At 40.8% G+C, this 23,459-nt stretch overlaps 2 protein-coding genes and 1 long non-coding RNA gene across 6 annotated transcripts in view; 2 read left to right on the top strand and 1 right to left on the bottom strand.

The window, feature by feature from the left end:
* The window catches only part of Mroh8 (maestro heat like repeat family member 8), a 78,924-nt gene extending 77,752 nt beyond the window's left edge, over positions 1–1,172 (top strand). For 3 of the 4 annotated variants that reach the window (XM_059261792.1, XM_059261791.1, XM_059261794.1), the window contains one exon: positions 59–243. The gene's annotated coding sequence lies outside the window, so the exon portion shown is untranslated. Of the gene's footprint in view, positions 1–58; positions 244–945 lie in introns of those variants that run through there. The other variant, XR_009378945.1, reaches the window with a different exon arrangement.
* LOC131909888 (uncharacterized) lies at positions 17–5,175 on the bottom strand. Its single transcript, XR_009378946.1, has 3 exons — positions 4,925–5,175; positions 2,979–3,058; positions 17–512 (listed from the first exon to the last, which is right to left on the bottom strand). It is a non-coding gene; the product is annotated as an uncharacterized LOC131909888 (long non-coding RNA).
* A 966-nt stretch (positions 5,176–6,141) lies between these two features.
* The window catches only part of Rbl1 (RB transcriptional corepressor like 1), a 59,222-nt gene continuing 41,904 nt past the window's right edge, over positions 6,142–23,459 (top strand). Inside the window, exons 1-9 of the mRNA XM_059261790.1 lie at positions 6,142–6,569; positions 11,318–11,451; positions 16,030–16,230; positions 16,543–16,607; positions 16,694–16,822; positions 17,119–17,279; positions 20,908–20,957; positions 21,693–21,879; positions 22,623–22,789. Coding sequence (XP_059117773.1) covers positions 6,414–6,569; positions 11,318–11,451; positions 16,030–16,230; positions 16,543–16,607; positions 16,694–16,822; positions 17,119–17,279; positions 20,908–20,957; positions 21,693–21,879; positions 22,623–22,789 — 1,250 coding nt within the window. The 5' untranslated portion in view covers positions 6,142–6,413. The remainder of the gene's footprint in view (positions 6,570–11,317; positions 11,452–16,029; positions 16,231–16,542; positions 16,608–16,693; positions 16,823–17,118; positions 17,280–20,907; positions 20,958–21,692; positions 21,880–22,622; positions 22,790–23,459) is intronic.

Here is a 23,459-nt window from a genome sequence, read left to right as displayed (position 1 = left end):
ATTATATAATTAACCCTTTTAATTATTAATTCACTTCATTATTACCTTTATTTTGCAGATGGAGAGAAACTGAGGAGACAAACATGAAAGTGAGTTGCTCTGGGTCACACAACTAGTAAATGGCAGCAAAGCCATGATTACCCAAGTATTCTGACTCCTACACCCACATCCTTGGTTACCCTGCTGTATTCTTCTCCATCTGCTCTTTCTTGCAAATGGGAATAAACACAGATCTGCTCTACAGTTCATCTCAGTTGCTGAATTTGTGCTCCAAAAAAACTCATGCCACCAAATATGTTTTAGTGATATTGAGCCTCCAGTGTTTTATCAAATTCAAGGACTGGCCACTTATTTCCTAAAGTTAGCATACTGTACATTTTGATCACAGAATATCCATCCATCCTGTACTGTAAAGATAATGGAGTTATATAAAAACTAGTGGTTTTCTTGAACCTTTTTTCAGTCCTTGGTTTGATTTCATGAACTGCTCCATTCTCAGGGTAGAAACAGACCTGTAGGGATGAAAAGATACTCATCTTTAAATTTCCATATTTAAAAAGTGAGAGAATGAGCCAGGCATGGTGTCTTATGCTTATATCCCAGCACTTGTAAGGCAGAGGTGAGAGAAGTGTCACAAGTTCAAGGTTATTCTGATCTATATAGCAAATTCCAGGCCAGGCAGAGCTATATATTAGCAAGACTCTGTTACAGAGAGAGTGAATGAATTCCCTTTTCAAATCCAAAAATGTAAAGAGATTATGATTACAGAAACTAAGCTGAGGATATAGTTTAGATCTCTAGTGGCAAGAAGACTGAATGACCCCTTTTCTTTCTCATATTTTGTGCTGAAGTCCCTTTCCCACCAAGTAGATTTTTATTTTCTTACTAATGCCACCAACAGATGGTCTCAAGCATAACAATGCTTATTTTATTTATATTTGTTAGTTAAAATTCATAGAAGTACACGCTGAGAGACAAAGGACTGCTGATTCCTGAACTACCTCAGAAGGTGGGAACTTTTATAAGTGCCTCCTAGTGATAATAATAGTGATAATACTAACACGTGTATTAAATCTTGATAGCTCTGTTATTTTTATATAAAGCTGTCCTTAGAAACAGGTTAATGTTTTTATTGATTTTTTTAAAAAATGTATGAAACAAAAAGGTCTAGGCTTTAGTTTTGTGATATGCTGAAATAAATATTCAAAACAGTACCATGTCATTTTAATACTACATATTAAATATATTGTTTATTTTCTCTTACTGACACACCCATGTCTTTATTATTTTCGATTCTCACTTTTTTTTTAATAACTGCTTTGCTTTCCTGCCTTTTACTGAGACACCTATTTTGTAAGATATTCTTGTGGGGCATGATGGCTTACTCCACTCAAGATCAGCCTGGGCTATATTAGACCCTGTCTCAAAAAGGGGGGGGGCGGTGCTGGAGATAGGGTTCAGCAGTTAGCTTGGTTTTCTGCACCCCTGTTGGTTGGCTCACAACCACCTGTAACTCCAGCTCCAGGGGATCCAATGTCCTCTTCTGGCCTCTGTGAGTACTTACACACACACACACACACACACACACACACACACACACACACACACACAAATCTTTCACAAAACAAATTTTTTCTCTCATTAAAAGAATATTATATAAATAAAAGACAGGGCTGGGGAGGGGGAGGAGCTCTCATGTATTAGTTCAGCAAGTGAAAATATGCTAGGTAAAATTGTAAGCTAGGGGGGCTGGAGAGATGGCTCAGGGTTAAGAGCACTGGCTGCTCTTCCAGCCCTGAGTTCAATTCCCAGCAACCACATGGTGGCTCATAACCATCTACGATGAGATCTGATGTCCTCTTCTGACCTGCAGGCATACATGCATGCAGAACACTGTATACATAATAAATAAATAAATATTTTTTTAAAAAAAATTGTAAGCTAGGCTAAACATCTGTCCTTTCTAGCCACCCCACTCCAACTTGGCTCCATGCTTCTCCCATTTCTTTTGCAGGGATGGATCTATGTGTAAATGATCAAAAATGCAAGGCTTAATGAAGTTACATTTCCAGAACATGAATCTAAAGCCAAAAATCATGAAAGTTTATAGAGAGCTAAGTATTACTGAGGAGAACAGAGACAGTGTAAGGAGATAAGAGTGGAGTTGAGAGCAGGATATGGAGACTTTCCTTTTCTCCCTGAGCCCCTAACTCATATGCTTTTTTTCTGTAGCTCCCAAATCTTCCTCAAGAGCAGAGAAAAGAATAAAACAGAGGAGAAGGGATAGTCAAAAACTGTCTTGGCGCACGCCTTTAACCCCAGCACTCGGGGCAGAGGCAGGTGAATCTCTGAGTTTGAGCCCAGCCTGGTCTACAGAGTGAGTTCCAGGATGGACCAGGACTTCTAGAGAAACCCTGTCTTGGAAAATTCAAAAACTAAAACAAACAAACAAACAAACAAAACCCCCCAAAAAAGTCTTCAGATTTGGAAAGTCAAAAGGAAAGAGATAGATTCTACCATTTCTAAAAAGCAGTGAAGTCCAGAACATGGGATGGTCTCCCTAACTGAAGCCAGTGTCAGTTGCCCAGTGAACTGGTTATGGTTTCTATGTTCATCTATTCAAGGAGGAAAATACTGATTTAAGACCATTCCTATTAGTGCTGGGATGTAACTTAGTATCAGAGAATATGCATAAAGCCCTGGGTTCAGTCTTCAACACCATAAAAATGCATATAAATATGTGTAATATATAATGTATTCTATAATTATGAGTGAATTACTGCTTTTGTTCTAACAGAAATGGTAACACAAATATAGAAAAGGGAAAAAAAAATCTCAGGGATGGTGATTTACAAAGAATTAGAGGGACAGCCAAGAATCCAGAAAGATGTTGTTTCAGTCAGTGTTCTATTGCTTTGAAGACACCATGACCAGGGCAACTCTTATGAAAGAAGGCATTTAATGGAGAGTTTGCTTACAGTTTCAGAGGTTTAGTCCATTATCATCATGGTGGCATACAGGCAGGTGCTAGAGCAGTAGCTGAGAGCTACATCCTGATCTGTAGGCAGAGAGAGACAGAGACAAAGACAGATCAAGTTAGAAATCTCAAAACCCACCCCCAAGTGACACATTTCCTTCAACAAGGCCATGCCTACTCCAACAAGGCCACACCTCCTAATACTTTTAATCCTTTCAAATAGTGCTATAAACATTCAAATATATGAGCCCACTGGGGCAATTCTTACTCAAACCACCACAGATGTCCATTTGTGAACTAAGTTAAACAGTAAAAAGGTGATGAAACAATGCAGAACATATATAAAATAGGCTCAGCTTCATGTGTATCTGTGGGTGCTACGACCCTAGATTTCAGTAGTCTTGCCACCCCAGACCACTTCAGGAGACCTTACAAGTGCAGCCACTCTATTCTCTACTTCTAAGAGATGAAGCCTCTGTGTCTCCAGTTACTCAGGCTTCAAAGAGATCATACATGCATGAGATGCTAGAACAACTTCCAGGCCTTTTTCTTACCAACCAATACAAAAAAAAAAAAAAAAAAGTAAATAATATTTTTTTTTTTTTTTTTTTTTTTAAAAATTTCAGCACTAATGGTCTAGTGGCTATTTCTGGGACAGATTCGATCTGTCAAGGGCAGAACACTAAAAGGGAAAGGAATCTGCAGGCAGTTTCAAATACTATCCCCTGAAAACTAAAGAAATTTACAAGCAAGTCCTCAGGCCTTTCTCCTGCAATTACCTTGGTGACTTCTAAAGAGCTTTTGGATCATATTACTGCCCAGATTTTTCATTTCAGCCATAGACTTCATAGGACTGTAAGGTCTGGTCAACCAATTCATTGATTTTATTCAAGTATTAAATGAAAAAGGGTTTTTGTTTTGCTGTTTTCCAAATAGCTAAAATAGCTTTTAAACCACAGTCCACACTTCCATTATGATATTCCGCTTTAGCGTTTAAATGAAGTTGTGAGGCCTCCACTTCCTACAAGGCCCCTGTATGAAACTGCACTATAGCTAACCTTGCTTGTCCCTTTGCTTGAAGGCCCATCCTAGTTAAAGTCTCTTAACACCTTGGCCTAGATGGAAACCTGTTACTGGGGTGCTGTGCAGCTATTTCCTCTGAATTAAAGCGTTCTCTCCTGGAAAGAGGCTCAGGGAGAAAACAAAACTAAAGGCTCAGAAACTTACAGGACTCACAGGATCCACTCCTCAGGAATAGAACATTAAATAACTGCTAGGGAAACTCAGGCTGGCTCTGGTGCCAGCTAGTTGTGCAGGGAGCTCCGAGGATGTAGCTCTTGTAGGTTGTCACCCACGATGAAACGGCAGCTGCCTTTGCATCCATGCTCCCTGACTATCCGTGCTCCTTCCTCTAAGTAACCCCACTAAACTAACTCACTCTTTGACTAAAGCTGGATGAGGCTGCACTGTTTCTTAGTTATGCTGTCATTTGTCTATCGGATTTAGAGAGGTTTACCTTTCCCTAGGAAAGGTCACGGAACACAGGACTTTTCCTACATCAGCAGTGTACCCTTGTTATTTTAGTCCAAAGATTCCTTCCAACCTGGCACCTTCCAGCATGTAAGACAGCACCCTATTATCTCCAGACTTGGTAGTCTATCTTATCCCGTCCGTGAAGCCATAGCTGCAGCCAGAGGAGTTTGTCCAAAACAGACTGACCATCACTAACATGTTAAAATCTCTGCTTTGAGTGTAACATCCAGGCTTTAGTGGGACATAGGAATTCCTTCATAAATTGCCTCGATGCCCCCATTTTCTTCTCTAGTGACTCCATCCAAAATAAGGAGTACTTAGTAATTTTTCAAAAACACTCAATACACCAAGTACTGAGTGGCAAGAACTAATCCAAACTAGGGAATGCAGTGAAGACAAAAGGTTCTTTCTCACCATGCAACTTTCAGTAGGAAGAGCTGGTCAATAAGCATGACAACTTCAGAGGATAAGGTACAATGGAGACAAAGAATGGATGTTGCGTGGGAGGTGTCACTACTTTTAGATGTACTGCTCAGAAATGGCCTGAGAGGGTGACATCTGGATTTAAATATTGAAGAGCTAGGTAAGCAAAGGCATGCCCAATAGCATTTCCAGTTTGGTGAACATATGAGAAAAGCCTCCTCCGACTGAGAACCAACTAGCTTGATATTTTCTTTTTTTTTTATTTTTTTATTTTTTCGGTTTTTCGAGACAGGGTTTCTCTGTGTAGCTTTGCGCCTCTCCTGGAACTCACTTGGTAGCCCAGGCTGGCCTCGAACTCACAGAGATCCGCCTGGCTCTGCCTCCCAGTGCTGGGATTAAAGGCGTGCGCCACCACCGCCCGGCTTAGCTTGGTATTTTCAAGGTTAAGAATTACCTAGTGTGTCCGAATGCTATATTTTTCTTTATGTTAAAGACGAAAGGCATGTATTTCCTGAAGGATTCTGAGTGAAACTGTCCGGTTTTAGTTTACGTTTTAAAAACACCTTTCAGGTTACCACAAAGACCATCTCTACTGAAACGACTACTTAATGGGACAGTTTCAGAATCCAGGGAGTTAATCTAGCGAGGCTGCCGGGCGGTGGTGGCGTACGCCTTTAATCCCAGCACTCGAGAGGCAGAGGCAGGAGGATCTCTGTGAGTTCAAGGCCAGCCTGGTCTACAGAGTGAGTTCCAGGACAGGCACCAAAACTACACAGAGAAACCCTGTCTCGAAAAACCAAAAAAAAAAAAAAAAAAAAAAAAAGAATTAGAAGAAGAAGAAAGGGCGAGGCTGAGGGGCGTCACCGAAAACCCTTGCCTCTCCATCCCTTTCTGGCGAGGCAGAAGCCTCCGACGTGGCGCTCCTACGGAATGAGCCACTTTCGGCTGCTCCCGCCTCCATCCCCATCAAGGGTCAAAGCGCAGTGAGAGCGGGTTAAAAGTGCGCGGGGGAGCTGACCAGCCTAGGTCCACGGGCTAGTGTCGTGGGGGAGGCTTCTCACTAGTGTGACCGAACTCGCCACAGGTAGCCCCAAGTTCCCCACACCACGGGACCCGCCGTGGAGAGCGCGGGTCGCAAGCTACAGTCCCGGCGGCCTCAGCACCGGCTCGGATCCCTCCGCCCCGCTCCCTCACGTCGGTCCCCGCGGGCCGGTGCCCCGGGGCTGCCCACCAAGGGCCCGAGCCAGGTCTCCTTTAGAGTCTGAGGTCCATCTTCTTATCACATTCCCGGAGAGGGGCTACTGCGGGCTGCCGAGGAGAAAGGGACTTTTTGAGGAGAAAAGCGGAGGCAGACGATGAAGGGAAGGCGAGCTCAAGTCGGCGATTTTCGCGCGCTTTGTCGCGGGGGGTTGTGGGTAGCTCGCCGGGAGGGAAAAGAAAACCCCGAAGCCGGGTCGCGCCGCCCGTCGGGCCGGAGGGGATGTTCGAGGACGAGCCCCACGCCGAGGGGGCGGCGGTGGTCGCCGCGGCCAGGGAGGCGCTGCAGGCCCTGTGCCAGGAGCTGAACCTGGACGAGGGGAGCGCGGCCGAAGCCCTGGACGACTTCACCGCCATCCGCGGCAACTACAGCCTAGAGGTGAGCGGCGGCAGGTGGGCGGCGGCCCCGACCCTCGCCAGGCCCCACCCCCGGCCCGCCCCCGCCCCAAGCCTATCGGGCGGTGGGAGTTCCCCCACCTAGGAGGGTCTCTGAGGAGTGCGGGGAGGGGAGGGTGGGGGGTACCTCGGCCAGCCCACCCGATTGTTTCGAGGCGGGAAGCCGAAGCTGAGAAAAGGAGCTGCTCCTCCGGATCCCGTGCTGCTCCGGGGTTCCCTAGACACCACACTTCCAAACTTGATTCTGCGCGCCGCCCTGCGCCCCGAACGGCGCGGTGCTGCCGTTGAATCGATCAGAGCAGATCCTGAGATAAAGCGAATTACTCATCGCTGCTCAGCCCTTTGAGTATGTCTTCCCCACCCTTTTGAAACACTTTTTGATCCCCACTGGGCAGAAGAGAAAGCGGGGTCGTCGGAGGTTAGTTTGGCGCCCGAGGTGACACGGTTTGTGATGCAGCCTGGCTCAGCTGTATTTAACCTCTCCACCCTTGTGCTGCATAGGGGACAGCAGTGAGTTCATTTATACCACTGTAGTTTGATCAAAGTTAGCACACACAAGGCTCTTCTCAGTCCCACGTTCCTCTGCCAGGTCGTTACTGTGGTCTGGCTCTGAATAAAATAAATGGTGGTTATCACTATTAGATTTCCCCAGTAACTTTTACCTTTGTCTTCACGGCAGGGCAGTGACTGCTATACCTGTTTTCTTGGTGTTACCACGGCCCAGGATTGTTTTGCCTAGAGTCACTCGAATATCGAAACTTACATAGGTATATAAGCTTAGTGTAGAAGTAGAATTGTGATGGCATGTACAAGTAGCATTCATGTCCGTAGGTTCAGCAAATCAAAAGTATTTGGGGGAAACATTGCATTTGTCCTGAACATGAACAGACTTGTCATTACACAAACAATATGGTATGATTGTTTGTATAACATTTACATCAACTAATCTAGAGATGATCGTAGGTTATATGCAAATGCATTGCCATTTTGAATCGGGGCCTTGAACATCCTTGGATTTTGGTATCTTCTAGGGTAGTGGAACCATGCCCCAGGGGATATCAAGACACTATTTCAGCATATCACTGGGATGTACAAAAGCTTTCATTGTACATGTGGGCTGGATTCACATATAGGCTGTTCCTCTGACTCAACCTGCCAGTGAAATAATTGCTGGCCTCAAAGGCATGGGGTTGGAAATGGGGAGCTGACTATTGTACATGTATCTATACTCATATGAGAGAAAAGTACCTGAGACAACCTTACATGTTCCAGGGAAAGGCAGAATGGACTGAACAAAGGATAGTGATCTGCAACAGAAGGTACATGTCTGGAAAACTGAGAGGATATGAAATTAGAGGAGAGCCGGAAAGCTGGCTCAGTGGATGAAGGATTCCCCAGCAGCCATGTCAAAGGCAGGTGCAGGTGCAGTGGCAATATGCTCTGGAACCCTGGGGTTACAGGTTATGAGGGATGGAGGGTAGAGACAGGCTAATCCTAAGAGGCCGTCCTAGCCTTCCAGTCTAGCTGAAACACAAAGCTCCAGGTTCAGTGAGACTGTCTCAAAAGGTTGAGAGTGATAGATGAAGACGCCCAACATTTATCTCTGACCTTCACTCATTTACACATGTGCACACATATGTGCACCCGCATACACTATACAAAAAAGTAAGGGAAATTATAATGACATCTCAGTTGAAAATAGTTTTTTTGACATCCTGAGAAAGGATTCTGATCTCCCAGGCCTTCATTTAATCTTCTCAAATAAGCATTATTAAGTACAATCTGTGGCCAAGTCACTCGAACTAGATGCTTGTTTCAGATTCTTTTTTTTTTTTTTTAAAGATTTATTTATTTATTATGTATACAGTGTTCTGCTTGCATGTATCCCTTCAGGCCAGAAGAGGGAGCCAGACCTCACTACAGATGGTTGTGAGCCACCATGTGGTTGCTGGGAATTGAACTCAGGACCTCTGGAAGAACAGCCAGTGCTCTTAACCTCTGAGCCATCTCTCCAGCCCTTGTTTCAGATTCTTAAGTATGTTAAACTCAGTCCAAGTTGTGTGCTTTCTGCAGGTCACTCTGCCTGGACTATTTCCCTTCACCTGTAACTCCAGAGAAGGTTGACTATCTAAATTCTAAATCCATAGTTAGACAGAGTTGATTGACACCTTAAATGTTTGCTTTAGAAAGCATGGTTTGTGGGTTGGAGAGATGGCTCCGAGGTTGAGTGCTGGTTGTTCTTCCAGAGGTCCTGAGTTCAATTCCCAGCAACCTATAATGAGATCTGGTGCCCTCTTATGGCATAGAGGCATACATGCAGGTAGAACTCTATACATAATAAGTGATTCTTTTAAAAGAGAAAAGAAAAGAAAGCATAGCTATATGAATTGAGTTTGGAAGTATTTTGTCCTATGTTTTGTTTTTTCTTGTTTTTTTTCTTCTTTTAGTTGTTGGTGAAAGACAGTTGGAGAAAAGGCATCTCCGTGTCTCTGCTGCCCCTAAGAACCCTTTCTACAGTCGCCACCCTGCCTAAGGCAGCACACAAGCCCCTGCTAGCGTCCTCCCTTTACTCCCCTAACTTACTTTTTTTGGTAGTTTGCTACTGAGCAGTTTTAAATCTTCCTTTGTGAAGTTTTTGTTGACTTCCAGTCAAAGTCAATTACTACACTCTATTTTCCCACACTTTCTCTTCACTTCTTACAACCTATATTTTTACCAATTATAGAGAATAGTTTCTGTTACTATTCTTAACTTTAGACTTGGAGATTAAGAACCATCTTTGTTTTTGTTGTTTTAAGTACTCTACCACTGAGGTATATGTCCGACCATGTCACAGAATATTTTAAAATAAAATTTTAATTTGTAGTAGGGGCAGCATGTGCCACATGGAGGTTGGAGGGTAACTTCTGTTGGGTTAGTTCCCTCCCTCCATGTTTACATGGGTTCCAGGGATCAAATCTAGGTCTCCAGGCCTGCATAGCAAAGGCCATCTCTCTGGCCCTCTATCTGTAATTCTTTTTCGTAGTATTACCATTGGTTTTTTTTTTAGATTATGATATGATTCCATCATTCTCCCCGTCTCTTTCCCCTCCAACTCCTCCCTCCTTTATGTACCTCTACTTTATGCTCTCTCTCAAATTCATGGTCTTTAATTTGTTGTTCCACGTGTGTGTGCATGTCTAAACATATTAATACAGTCTGTCTGTTTCTGCTCTCGAGGCTGACCATTTGATGTTGGAGAAGCAGTTGATGTGCTGTTTCTCCCTGTCAGTATCCCTCAGTTCCCCATAGTTCTTTGTCTAGGTTCTTCCTTCTGTCTTAGCATCCTTGTTCAGGTCTTGTTTATACAGCCATGTTAGTGTCTATATCTGTAATTCTCCTTTTTTCTCTGGGTAACCCTGACTATCCTGGAACTTGCTCTGTAGACCAGCTGGTCTCTAACTCAGAGATCCAAATGCCTCTGCCTGGGATTAAAGGCTTGTGCCACCACTGCCTGGCCTGTATCTATAATCCTTAATCCTTAGACTTCAACTGTATTTCATCCAGTCATGAGGTGTTTCCAGCTTGAAAACATTTGAAGTCAAGAGCAGAAAATTAAGTGTTGAGTTACCAATCATTACTTTTTTCTTTTTTAATAATTTATTATGTATACAATGTTCTGCCTGCATGTATGTCTGCAGGCCAGAAGAGGGCACTATGTCTCATTACACATGGTTGTGAGCCACCATGTGGTTCCTGGGAATTGAACTCAGGACCTCTGGAAGAGCGGTAAGTGCTCTTAACCTCTGGGCCATCTCTCCACCCTACTTTTTTTTATAGCTTGTAAACTGAGATATCTGTGGTGGTGGAGAACTATGCTTAATATTTTAAAGATAACTTAATATGGGATAAATAATGCCCCAAATCTTTACCTCACAAAAATGACATTGTCCTTCATATTGTTGGTATTAATATTAATATACCATTATATATCAGTATATTAAGTATTAATATCTTGACATGTGACTCCCTTGATAACATTCTAATTTATTTTTTCTTTTCTCTGCCAAAATGCTTAAAAAGAAACATAAAACTTAAATGATAGAAAAGAATTAAGTACCATCAAGAATATGACTGCCAGGTGGTGGTGGCATATGCCTTTAATCCTAGCATTCAGGAAATAGAGGCAGGTAGACCTCTGTGAGTTCAAGGCCAGCCTGACCTACAGAGCTAGTTCCAAGACAGCTAAGGCTACACAAAATTCTGTCTCAGAGAAAGAGAGAGAGAGAATATAAAGAGATTTTAGTAGAATTCTTTTGGTAAGGTTAAATTTGGAATCGAGAAAGAGATCTATTTTTTTTAAAGATTTATTTATTTATTATGTATACAACATTCTGCCTCCATGTATGCCTGCACGCCAGAAGAAGGCACCAGATCTCGTTATAGACGATTATGAGACACCACGTGGTTGCTGGGAATTGAACTCAGGACCTCTGGAAGAGCAGCCAGTGCTCTTAACTTCTGAGCCATCTCTCCAGCCCCAAGAGATCTATTTTTAGATTTAGAAATTTAGGAAAATTGTTGATTTTTCATGTTCTTGTTCTAAGAACAGGAAGGAGAATGTGGGAGTCCATACTGATGTTTGGGATTGTATTAACCTTATTTCTTAGGGTTTAGAGAGATGAAATTGTGAGGCCTTTCCCAGATCAGCATTTGAAGGTATCTCTGTATTTTTCTTGCACCTGCCTGCAGGGAGAAGTCATCCACTGGCTGGCATGCTCTTTATATGTTGCTTGCCGCAGGAGCATCATTCCTACAGTGGGGAAGGGCATCGTGGAGGGAAACTGTGTGTCACTGACCAGAATACTGCGCTCAGCTAAGTTAAGGTAAAGCGTTCTGTTTTTCCAAAGGATGTTTTAGAAGTTCTAAAATTGGGTAGAGTGTCACACAAGCATGAGAACCTGGCTTCTTGTGCTCTAGAGCCTTAGTGCTAGGGGACTGGGGTAAGCTAGTCCTGGGGCTTGCTAGCTAGCCAGTCCAGTCACAGTGACAGCTCTAATTGAAGTGGAGGTTCTGGAGAGACGGGCCCCGTGTTTAAGAGGGCTTCCTGTTCACCCAGAGAACCTGAATATGGTTCCTAACATCCATATTAGGGCTCATAACTCCCTGTAACTATACTTCAAAGGGTTCTGACACTTCCTCCTTGCCTCCTCAGGCACTTGCTTAGATATGGCATGCGCGCATGCACACACACACACACACACACACACACACACACACACAAAGATAAATTTAAAAATAAAAAATTCCAGTGGAAAAATGATTGAGGGAGATATTCTGGTGTCGTTTATTGGCTTGCACATGTAGCCACCTGAACAAAGTATACACACATGCACTCACGCATGCACACACATAAACACAGAGTCCTGAATTCCTTTTAGGATTCCGCTTCTCATTTTAACTCATTGGACGTTGTTCAGTCCCTAGTCTGTCACTTCATGTTCTTTCCCAGTATGACACTGCTTCTCGACTTTTCCTCTTCAGAGTCTAACTTCAACCGAAGACTTCCGTTACATTGATTTTAGCTATACTTTTGCTCACTAATCCTTTAAAATTTAGAAATAATTTAAAGCGTAGAGGGAAATTATTAGACAAATGAGAGGAATGGAAAGAATACCCATGTACCTGTGATCCAGTCTCACCTGTACTGCCATTCTACCTTGTCACTTTATCTTTCTATATCAAGTACTATGCTTTTTTTTTTTTTTTTTTTTTTTTTGGTTTTTCGAGACAAGGTTTCTCTGTGTAGCTTTGCGCCTTTTCCTGGAACTCACAGAGATCCGCCTGGCTCTGCCTCCCGAGTGCTGGGATTAAAGGCGTGCGCCACCACCGCCCGGCAAGTACTATGCTCTTTCTCTCAGTGTTTGTTCCTTAATAATTTCAAAATGAGGTGTATTCTTGATAGCCTTTTATCCTACAATTTTTTTCAATGAAATTTTAATTAATTAGTTACTTACTTACTTTTGAGAATGTATCTTACTATATATAACCCAGGTCCAGGCTAGCCTCAAACTGTGTGGCTCCTGCTTCAGCCTTCCAAGTGCTACAGTGGTAGATGTACGTCATCAAGCCCAGTTTCAGAGGTATTTCTTAATGAACTGTGATAGTTATAAACTTCAGGAAACTGAACACTTTTTTCAAATCTGCCATCTCTATTCTAGTTCTGTTAGTCTATCTAATAATCTTCCTGAGAGCATTGATTTTCTTTGAGTATAGTTCCCAATTTTGGGTTAGTACTACGTTTACTTATGCCTGTTTATTCCCCTTTAATAAGGAATATTTCTATAGTTGTTGTGTCTTTTGACATTATTGGGATTATAGGCATGAGACACCATGTTAATAATAGCCAGTTATTATAAAGATTTAAAAAATTATGTGGCCAGTGATGACAAAAAGATCAGATTTTTTCTACAACAGTGGATAGATTTTGCTCAATTTAAAGTTACCATAACATTAATCTTTATTTTTATCAATGACAAAAATTGAGATCTATGAAGATTTTTTTTTAAAGATTTATTTATTTATTTTATGTATAGTGTTCTGTCTGCACATATCCCTGCAGGCCAGAAGAGGGCGCCAGATCTCACTACACATGGTTGTGAGCCACCATGTGGTTGCTGGGAATTGAACTCAGGACCTTTGGAAGAACAAGCAGCGCTCTTAACCTCTGAGCCATCTCTCTAGCCCCGAAGATTCTTTAATCATCTTGACTTTATTAATTTTCCACAGAGCTAAAATTATTGTGGTTATTTTTAGTTTTTTTTTCAAGTTAAGGGTTTTTTTGTTTGTTTGTTTGTTTGTTTTTTGTTTTTTCCGAGATAGGGTTTCTCTGAGTAGCCCTGGCTGTCCTGGAACTCACTTTGTGCAGACTCTCAAACTCAGAGATCCATCTGCCTCTGTTTCCCAAGTGCTAGAACTAAAGGCATGTGCCACCACCACCCAGCTGTGGTTCTTTTTTTGTTTTTGTTTTTGTTTTTTTTATTACAGTAAACTGAAACTATTCATATGACTACCCCTTCCACAATAGGACTTCAAATTATTTATTTATTTTTATTTTATGTACATTGGTGTTTGACCTGCATGTATGTCTGTGTGAGTGTGTTGGATCCTTTGGAACTGGAGATACAGACAGTTGTGAGCTGAAATTGAGACCAGGTCCTTTGGAAGAGCAGCCAGTGTTCCCAACCTGTGAGCCATCTCTCCAGCCCCCAGAATGGGGCTTTAATAATTGCCTTTCTTCTGTTCTGGGTACTCAGGGATAGGAAGTAGAGATGCTCTCAAATAGTTTTATCAGTCAAACCCCTTCAACACCCCAGAAGTGGACATTAGCACCTATCTGAGTCTGGATTATTGCATTCCTTTGTTTCCTTTCCAGGTAGATAGTCCTATGTGACTGACAAAGGAGCAAGTAAACGGTAGAACTAAGATCTACAGGGTGCTTAGTAGTGACAAGTTAGAAAATAAATATCAACTATACGACAGAAAACATTGGCAGGATGACCAGAGTCAATAACACTGCTGAGATGAGGGTGGATATAGTATGCCACTGTGTGTAGTTGTCCTAAAGACTTAAATTCACTGTGTCACAGTTCTCCAGTTTAAATGTACAACTTGTGTGTATTTAACCATAAGGAGACATCAGACAAAGCTCAAATAAAGAGTAATCTATTTTGAAAGAGGACTGGGGTAATTGTAGATCTTACTGAGAATGTTATCATGGGACTGGGGAATATAGCTCAGTTGGTAATGTGCTTTCTTGCCTAGTGTGCCTGAGGCCCTAGGTTTCATCCCAAGCACCATATAAAAGCTGGCTGGTATGGCATAAGCCTGTCATTCCAGCTCTGGGGTGATGGAGATAGGAAGATTAGGGATTCAAGATCATCCTTGGATATAACAAGTTCAGAGCCAGCCTGGGCTGCAAAAGACCTGTCTCTAAACAAGAGAATTACAACTTCAAAATTTAGATCAGTACATACTCATAATAAAAATTTCAAATGAGTTCTGGTAGTGGATGGTGATGGTGGCTTTATAACCTGAGTGTAGCAGATGCTACTGGACTGTAGACATTAAAATGGCAAATGTAATCCTGTGTATAGTTTATCAGAGACATGAAGATGATTTTTAGTGGTACAGTGCCTGCAAGTAATGCGTTGGGCGTGATGAGACATGTCAGTTATCCTAGCACTCAAGAGGCTATGGCAGGGGATCATAATTTGGAGGCCACCCTGTTCATTTTCATCATGTGGTCAATGATTCAAGGCCAGCCTTGGATACATACATAAGAGGAAACTTTGCATCCCAATTTCCAGTGAAGGTGGTCTAAAGGAAGTAATTCTCAAAACTGAGGAATTCCTCCAAGGAGAGAACTTACCACACTTAGCATCTTCCTGCCCCAATCTACCCCTGCCAAAAAAGGGAAAACTTCTCTATAGCAACTAATTGGGAGAAGAAAAGAAAAAAAAATAGTGTGACAGTTTTCCTTCCTTTCTTTCTTTTTTTTCTTTCTTTCTTTCTTTTTTTTTTTTTTTTGGTTGCTGCTGTTGATAAGGATTTTTTTTTTTTAGAATTTCAGATTTTAATTAACATGTCAGATTTACCTGTGAACAATTAACTGATAACTTAAAAAAAAAAACCAAGTATCCCTCTATATAGTGCCAGATATTTAATAAAGTAAACCATTGACACTGTGAGTTTTTAATCTAAGACCACGCTAACAGAGAGTATCCCTATTGAATAAGCTGAGAAAGTGGAATAACAATCTCTTACGATTTTCTAAGTATCTACATATTTATTTTATTTTTGGTGGTAATGCCACACATTAGAACTCAAACACTTTGCAGGTCCTGGTGACACACACCTTTAGTCCAAGCACCTGGGAGGTAGAGGCAGAGAGATCTCTGAGTTCGAGGCCAAGATGGTCTATAGAGCAAGTTCCAGGATAGCCAGGGCTACACAGAGAAACCCTGACTTGAAAAACAAAAAGAACTCAAACACTTGAATTTTCTTCCCAACCTATAATAGTCTGCTACTTTGTGAACAACTTTCCATTTGGGAGACTTATTTTTTCTTCAAACTAACTTTGTGGACCTATACATTGTTGACTAACATTTACTTCATAAACTATAGTAGATCATTGCCTAGGTGTAGAGAAGGAAGGAGATAGGTAGATGCTTTCACCACCTGCATCCTGGAAGATTGCTCCTACTTCCGCCTTGTCGGTCTCTATGATGACCCAGAGAACCAGTGTAATTCATAGCACTGGGAGTGAGGGTTTATGTTGTTTGTTTTGTTTTTATATAAATTTAGTTTTTTAAAACAAAGATTTTTAGTCATGAGGAAAATGTCATTTTCAATCCATTCCATGGACTCATTTTAAAGTTGCCTTTTCTTCCTTTTCTTTGAAGCTTAATACAGTTTTTTAGTAAAATGAAGAAGTGGATGGACATGTCAAACCTACCACAAGAATTTCGTGAACGTATAGAAAGGCTAGAGAGAAATTTTGAAGTATCTACTGTAATTTTTAAAAAATTTGAGCCCATTTTTTTAGATATATTTCAAAATCCATATGAAGAGCTGCCAAAATTGCCACGAAGCAGGAAGCAGAGGTGAGACCTTTAATCTCATATATTTGTGATGCAAAATTATTAGGAGAGTTTAATTTTAAAAGTCTGCATATTACCTTTCTGCAAAGACTTGAATTTCTTTTGAAATTTATGGGCAGTTACTTACATTTGAAAATAAGGGTAATACTTTTATTATTATTTTTATTTATGCTGATTATGATTTAACAAGTCTGTTTCTGAGCCATCTGTCCACTTCAGTGGAGTTTTACTTGGAATTTGACCCTTTTATTTATATTTGCTCTTTCAATGCTTAGCAGGTTAGTCAGACCAAAAAAATACATTATTTCATTTTAGGAGAATTCCTTGCAGTGTAAAGGATCTCTTTAATTTCTGCTGGACACTCTTTGTTTACACTAAGGGTAAGTTGACATTGTCAGTGCTTTACATTTCTACTTTGGGATTTGATGATGTTTCTGGATGTTTAACTTTTTTTTTCCTTATAAAGGTAATTTTCGTATGATTGGTGATGATTTAGTAAACTCATACCATCTACTTCTGTGCTGCTTGGACCTGATTTTTGCCAATGCTATTATGTGCCCAAATAGACGAGACCTGCTAAATCCATCATTTAAAGGTAAAATATTTGTTTTTGAAAAGTAATTACTGGGCTGGAGAGATGGCTCAGAGGTTAAGAGCACTGACTGCTCTTTCAGAGGTCCTGAGTTCAATTCCCAGCAACCACATGGTGGCTCACAGCCATCTGTAATGAGATCTGGTGCCCTCTTCTGGCCTGCAGGCATACATGCTGTATAAATAATAAATAAATAAATCTTAAAAAAAAAAAAAAAGAAAAGTAATTACTAATTTTTAGAAAAAGTTGAAAAACTGACTGTTCTTTTTGTCCTTCCTGTTCCCTTCATGGTAAACTAGGTTTACCATCTGATTTCCATGCTCCTGACTTCAAAGCTGCAGAAGAGCCTCCATGTATCATTGCTGTACTTTGTGATCTGCATGATGGACTTCTAGTAGAAGCAAAAGGAATAAAGGAGCATTACTTCAAGCCGTACATTTCCAAACTCTATGATAAGAAGGTACTAAGAAGTAAATACGATGTTTAGGAGTCAGCAGCAGTCTGAAAGGAAAGAATCTTCTCAACATGTGGACTCATGGTCAGCTGTCTCAGGTCTGGGGCTAAAGAGATGGCTCAGAAGTTAAGAGCACTTACTGCTCTTGCAGAAGGCCCACATTCAATTTCCAGTACCCACCATTCTCAGCTCATAACCTCCTGTAACTCCAGTTTCAGGGGATCCAGTGCCTTTGTGTCCCAAGTTTCAGTGTCTGCTGTGATGCAATATTGCCCTCTAGTCACAAGAGAAACTGAGTGGTTGAAGAAAGTGTTCAGTTATATGTCAGGGAAATGCAATGCCAGCAGTTCTAGGGGTTCTCACAGAACCTGCATTGTCCTGATGAAGGGTTAGGAAAAGCATGAGCTCAGAGTGAGCTCACTGACTTCCTGCCATAAGTAGTTCTCATAAGTGCTGCTTAAAAAGCATTGTAGTAGTATAACAACTATTGCTTTGTTTTTTTCTCTTTTGGGTTTTGGAGACTAGGTCTCACTATTTATCTCTGGCTGTCCTGGAAATCACTGTGTAGACAATGCTGGCCTTGAAGTCACAGAGATCCTCCTGCCTCTGCCCCAAGTATTAAAGCATGTGCCACCACACCCAGCTACAACTATTGCTTTAGTTCTACGTAAATAAAGCAGAAAACTGCTTGCAGGCTACTTACATGCATTCTGAATTATTTTTCTCTCTAATTAATTGTCTATTTTTTATATTTCTGAATTAGTTTATCATGGAGGAGTTATTAACTTATTTCTTCAACATTGAATCATATAATACAACTAGGCCTTGTCTTTTCCCAAAGGATTTGGTTTAAATCATCACTCTGGTTCCCCACTTAGTATTAAGAGATTTTTATTTAATCATTATTATTATTGTTGTTTGTTGTTGTTTGTTTTTCAAGACAGGGTTTCTCTGTGTAGCCTCGGCTGTCCTAGAACTAGCTCTGTAGACCAGGCTGGCCTTGAACTCACAGAGATCTACCTGTTTCTGCCTCCCAAGTGCTGGGATTAAAGCTGTGTGCCTCCATAGCCTGGCTTGAATTTTTTTTTGAAGTATTACTGTTATTGTATGTGTGCATGAATGCCTGTTGTGTATATGTGAGTACACATGCCACAGCATATGTGGAGGCCAGAGGACAACTTCATGGAGTCGGTTCTTGGCTTCCATCTTTAAGTTGGTTCCAGGCATCAAATTCAGGTTACCAGGCTTGTGTGGCAGGAGCTAGTATCTACTGAGCCACCCCACAGGCCATGGTATTTTCTTTAAGCATAAAGCCTTTCCTAACTGGTTTCTTCTTACTTCCATACATTGTGTTTAATCTTACATGTCCTGGAGTATGTATACATCATGGTTTCTTGTAGGTATGTTAAACACTTCCAGCAAAGTAAACTTTTAAAGAATGTATTGTGCAGATGCAATATACCTTGGTACAGTGGTCTAAACCTCTATATTGTCTTGGCATAATTATTATAACAATTTATTTCATTCCAAAGCAAACTCATCATCCAAACCATCATTCTGGTTTTGAAAATACTTGGAGGCTATTCAAGTATTCTGGATTGCATGCTTGGACAGGATAGTATTTCAGCTCTAAGGCCAGAGATGGTTTTTTTTTGGCTTGTAGGATGATACTTAGTTTTATCTTGTTCAGTTTATTATTTAAATAACATGACTTTTTATATAAAAAGCTTTTAAAAACAAGCTATGGCAATTCAAGGTTGGAATTTTTTGGTTTTGTTTTTCAAGATAGGATTTGTCTATGTAACCGCCTGGCTGTCCTGGAACTCGCTTTGTAGACCAGGCTAGCCTAGAACTCACAGTGATTCACCTGCCTCTGCTTCCTGATTACTGAGATTAAAGGTGTGCACCATCATGCCCAGCTAAGGGTTGGAATTTCTACATAGTAAACTATTACCAAGCTAAATGATGACCGTAATTTTTAGGATGGCAAATGTGCATTCAGTTCTCTCTCTCTCCATTCACGTATGATGGACCCTTGCTCTTGAAGGCATTTCCCTTTGTGACCCAACATAATGACAATCTAAGTCTAGTGAGGTAGACGGAACTATTGATAACTGTGGTTTTTCTTTCTCACCAGTAATAGGAGTCAAGGTCTTCCCCTCTTTCCGTTTGTGGTACTGAAGATCAAATCCAAGGCTTTGTAAATACTAGGCCAGTACTGTACCACTGGGATCCAGCCCCAGCTCCCTAAATTTTCTTTTAATCTTTTTTATTTGTTTGTTTTGAGACAGGGTCTCATGTAATTTAGGCTAGCCTCAAACTCACTGTAGAACCAAGGATAACCTTAAACCACCAATCCTCTTCTTCTACCTCTCAAGTTCTGGGATTGCAAGCATCTGCTATACCACATCTGGCTCTCCTTTTAAACTTTTTGCTTGCCTGAAGCGTGTTATAGTAACTTTAGTTTTCCTTCTCATAGCTTAGTGTTTAATAATGAATCTCTTTCACTAGAATTACTCATTAAATCGTTTGTTAAAAATGCTTTCTCAGTGCAGAGAGTAAATGTCAGTGGAATGCTTAGCTACAAAAGGGGCATCTGTATCACATCCCCTCCCAAGGCACAGGGATCATTTGGAAGTGGTGGGGGAATTCTAATATCCAGAGGTCAGAGAGGACCAGAGCAAAACAGTATCTTTGGGATATAACAGAACCACTCCACTCAAATGAGTTCACAGCAGCTATGGTTGCCTGAACAGCATCAATCCAGTCAACATTTTAGTATGGAGTAGGAAGAACCCCCATTCTTAACCAAGGAACTATGGTTCATTGATAGCTTCAGGGGAGGGAGAGTTTGTGTTCTTTGATGGTATGGCTCATGGAAGTTAACCACACTTCAGTGGATGACCCTCTTCCCAGGTTTATTGGTGGCACAAGTTGGACTCAGTGGATTATTTTAAAAAGTGGAGGGAGGGAGGGTAGATATGGGAGGAATTAGAAGGGGATAAATATGGTCAGAATACCTTATGTGCAGTTCTTAAAGAATTAATGAAAATATTTTGAAATTTTGAAAAGAACTGCTGTAGACAAACCTTGCAGTATTTTGAAAATTTGTCTTTAGGGTTGTGTATCACAGTGGTGTAGTGCTCACTTAGCGTGAGTGAGGTCCTAAATTCAACATCCAGCACCATTAAAACCACAAACCTTTGATTTTACTTATTTGGGAGGATGGTGCTAGAAGATTTAAAAAATTGACTTTAAATTTGTTTTAATGTTCTATGATAGAGGTTTTACTGGTCTAGGTGTCCTTTTAAAAATATTTATTTATTTAATTTTCTGTGTGTGTATGACTGTGTCTTTGTACCATATGTCTGCAGGATCCTTCAGAGGTCAGAAGAGGCATCAGATCCTCTAGAACTGGAGTTATAGATAGTTGTGAACCACTGTGTGGGTGCTGGCGACAGGATCCAGGTCCTCTGTGAGAACAGCCAGTGCTGCTAACCATTGAGCCATGTCTCAAGCCCCTGCTTGGAAATTTAATAATTCTTTTTACATGTGTTACACATGTGTGAAATGTTACAGAAATCTCACATTTGTGCTTGTTGATATTCCCTAAATTATTTTTTTTTGTTGCCAGATTTTAAAAGGTGAATGTCTCTTGGACCTTTCCAGTTTTACTGATAATAGGTAAGTATTTAAAGATGAGTGTGGTGCACACCTGTATGTAATCTCAGTACTTAGGACTTGGTGGCAGGAGTATCAGAAATTCAAGGCCAGCCTTAGCTACATAGTGAGTTTGAGGCCAGCCTAGGCTACATGAGATCTTATAGACAATAGGTAAGAATCTAATACAAATAGTACCTGGCATGTCACAGACTGGCAATAATGATTTGTGGAAATTTGTTAAGTGAAACATTAAATATCAAGGTAACTCCTTCAATTTCAAAAGTCTTACTTTAATGGCATTTAATGGAATTGTCATTAAGCCTTGTTAGCTAAATACATTTAAGAAACATTGGCATTTGAAACAACTGTACTCCCCTGAGAATTCAGAAATATACCCAGTGACATCTGTATTTGAGTTTATAGTCTTCAAATTAATTTACATTAGCAGTTGAGAATGCCCCTATTTCAAAGCCACTGTTATTTCCTCAGTGATCAGTGATCAGAAGCTCGAATTAGCTTCACTGTTTTAAGATTAAGTATATGGTTCCTTTCACTTGTACTTCAAGGTAAGTTATTGCTGTGACCGGCATGAATGTTCTTAATCAGGTAGGGACCTCCGATATTTGATATGCAAAGGCAATAAAAATACAGAGCCATCCCTTTTTCCAAAATGTAGGATGGATCTGTCTTCATCTGAGATGTGTCTGTCGTACAGCTCAGTTTTGTTCTGGCAGCTTAAAGCAATTCTCTTTGCAGCAAAGCGGTTAACAAGGAGTATGAGGAGTATGTTCTAACTGTGGGCGACTTTGATGAGAGGATCTTTTTGGGAGCAGATGCAGAGGAGGAAATTGGAACACCTCGAAAGTTCACTGCTGACACCCCATTTGAGAAACTGACATCACAGGCCAATGTGGAATACAACCTTCAACAACACTTTGAAAAAGTAATATAACCTAGTGTGGCCTCGGTTCTGAATGATACTTGTCTTTTCTCTATGTGATTCTACTAACAGCAGAAGCATCTTTCAAGTTAAATATTGAGTTTCTTCTGTTATAGCACTTACTCTTACTATTAGTCACTGCTTACATCCATTTTTCAAGCTCACCTGGGTTTGTCATTTTATGTCTTTGGACGTAAACTTGGGCTTTCTTACCAGTCTCTTTGCCTCAGCTTAACCTGTGTTATGTTGCTTCAGAATTGTTTACTTCCCTACACTTGACACAGACTGCTTTTCTCTGGCTTTTGCTGTGTAAGTGTAGACTGGAGTGCTGAGGATCAAGGCTTAATTCCATGTTTATGTGTGAGATTTATTAGAGGACAAAAGCCAATGGAAAACTGACTCCTGTGGAGAGTGGGGGCCTACTTCCCAGCACTTATATTAACTTCATTAGCACAGACAAATTTTTTACTGTCTGTGCTATTTCCTCGTGTATAAAATTAAAATAGATATACATTATAGTTAAGATATGGTGTATGAGATTAAAATGAGCCTACAAATAGGAAGCATGATTCTGTTGTATGGCCGTCATTTGCATAATACTGCTGGACACCTGACGGCTAGCCTGAGAAGGAGGAAAGTGATAACAATGGACCTGTACACAGGGGTAGAGAAGATGGGGCGGACGCTGCATTAACACAGAGTCCGAGGAAATAACTCACCAGTTTCGCATTTTCCTTCTCTGACAGAAACAGTCGTTTGCACCTTCTACCCCGCTTACTGGACGGCGGTATTTACAAGAAAAGGAGGCGGTCACCACACCTGTTGCTTCAGCTACTCAGAGTGTAAGCCGCTTACAGAGTATTGTGGCTGGACTGAAAAATGCACCAAGTGAGCAACTTCTGAGTATTTTTGAGTGAGTATAATATTTTCCTAAATGTTTTATTAAAATCAGATTCTTTGTTCAATTCTGATTTCCATATAGTCAGAATTTTTGAGGCTAGGAGTGCATGTGACAAGTTTTACTACATCAATTCAATCACAAAATACGTTGACATCTAGGCAGAAATACCTACTGAAAATTATGATATTTCACAGAATAATAGGCTTTCAAGTGTATTTGAAAGTTTATTGAGTGCTCACATTCCATTCTGGTAAGTACTCGAGTTATTTGTTGTTTTTCTTTTTAGTTCATTTTTTTTTTTTTAATGTTTTTGCATTCATTTATATATTTATGGGCGGAGGGTTAAGAATGCCAACTTGAGAAAGTCATTTCTCTCCTTCCACCATTTGGATTGTGGATATCGAATTCAGGTTGTTAGGCTTAGAGGCAAGTGCCCTTACCCACTGAGCCATCTAACTGGCCCCTAAGTTCACTTTAAATGAGTTCAACCTGAGTGGCTATTCAAGGTGAGACTGGTTACTTACTAGGGCCAGTCTATAATGGAATTTTGTGGAATTGTTTTTTAAGAGGTGTGTTTCTTGGTAAAGATGGTAGGGTGAAGCTAGATCAGAGACCATTCTTTCCTGATTCCTAATGAAATAAGAGAATAATGAGAATCAAAAAATAATGATCAGTAGCTGCC

The sequence above is a fragment of the Peromyscus eremicus genome, chromosome 4, assembly GCF_949786415.1.
Source record: "Peromyscus eremicus chromosome 4, PerEre_H2_v1, whole genome shotgun sequence".
Classification (NCBI taxonomy): Eukaryota; Metazoa; Chordata; class Mammalia; order Rodentia; family Cricetidae; genus Peromyscus; species Peromyscus eremicus.
This window is presented reverse-complemented; position numbering and strand designations above follow the sequence as displayed.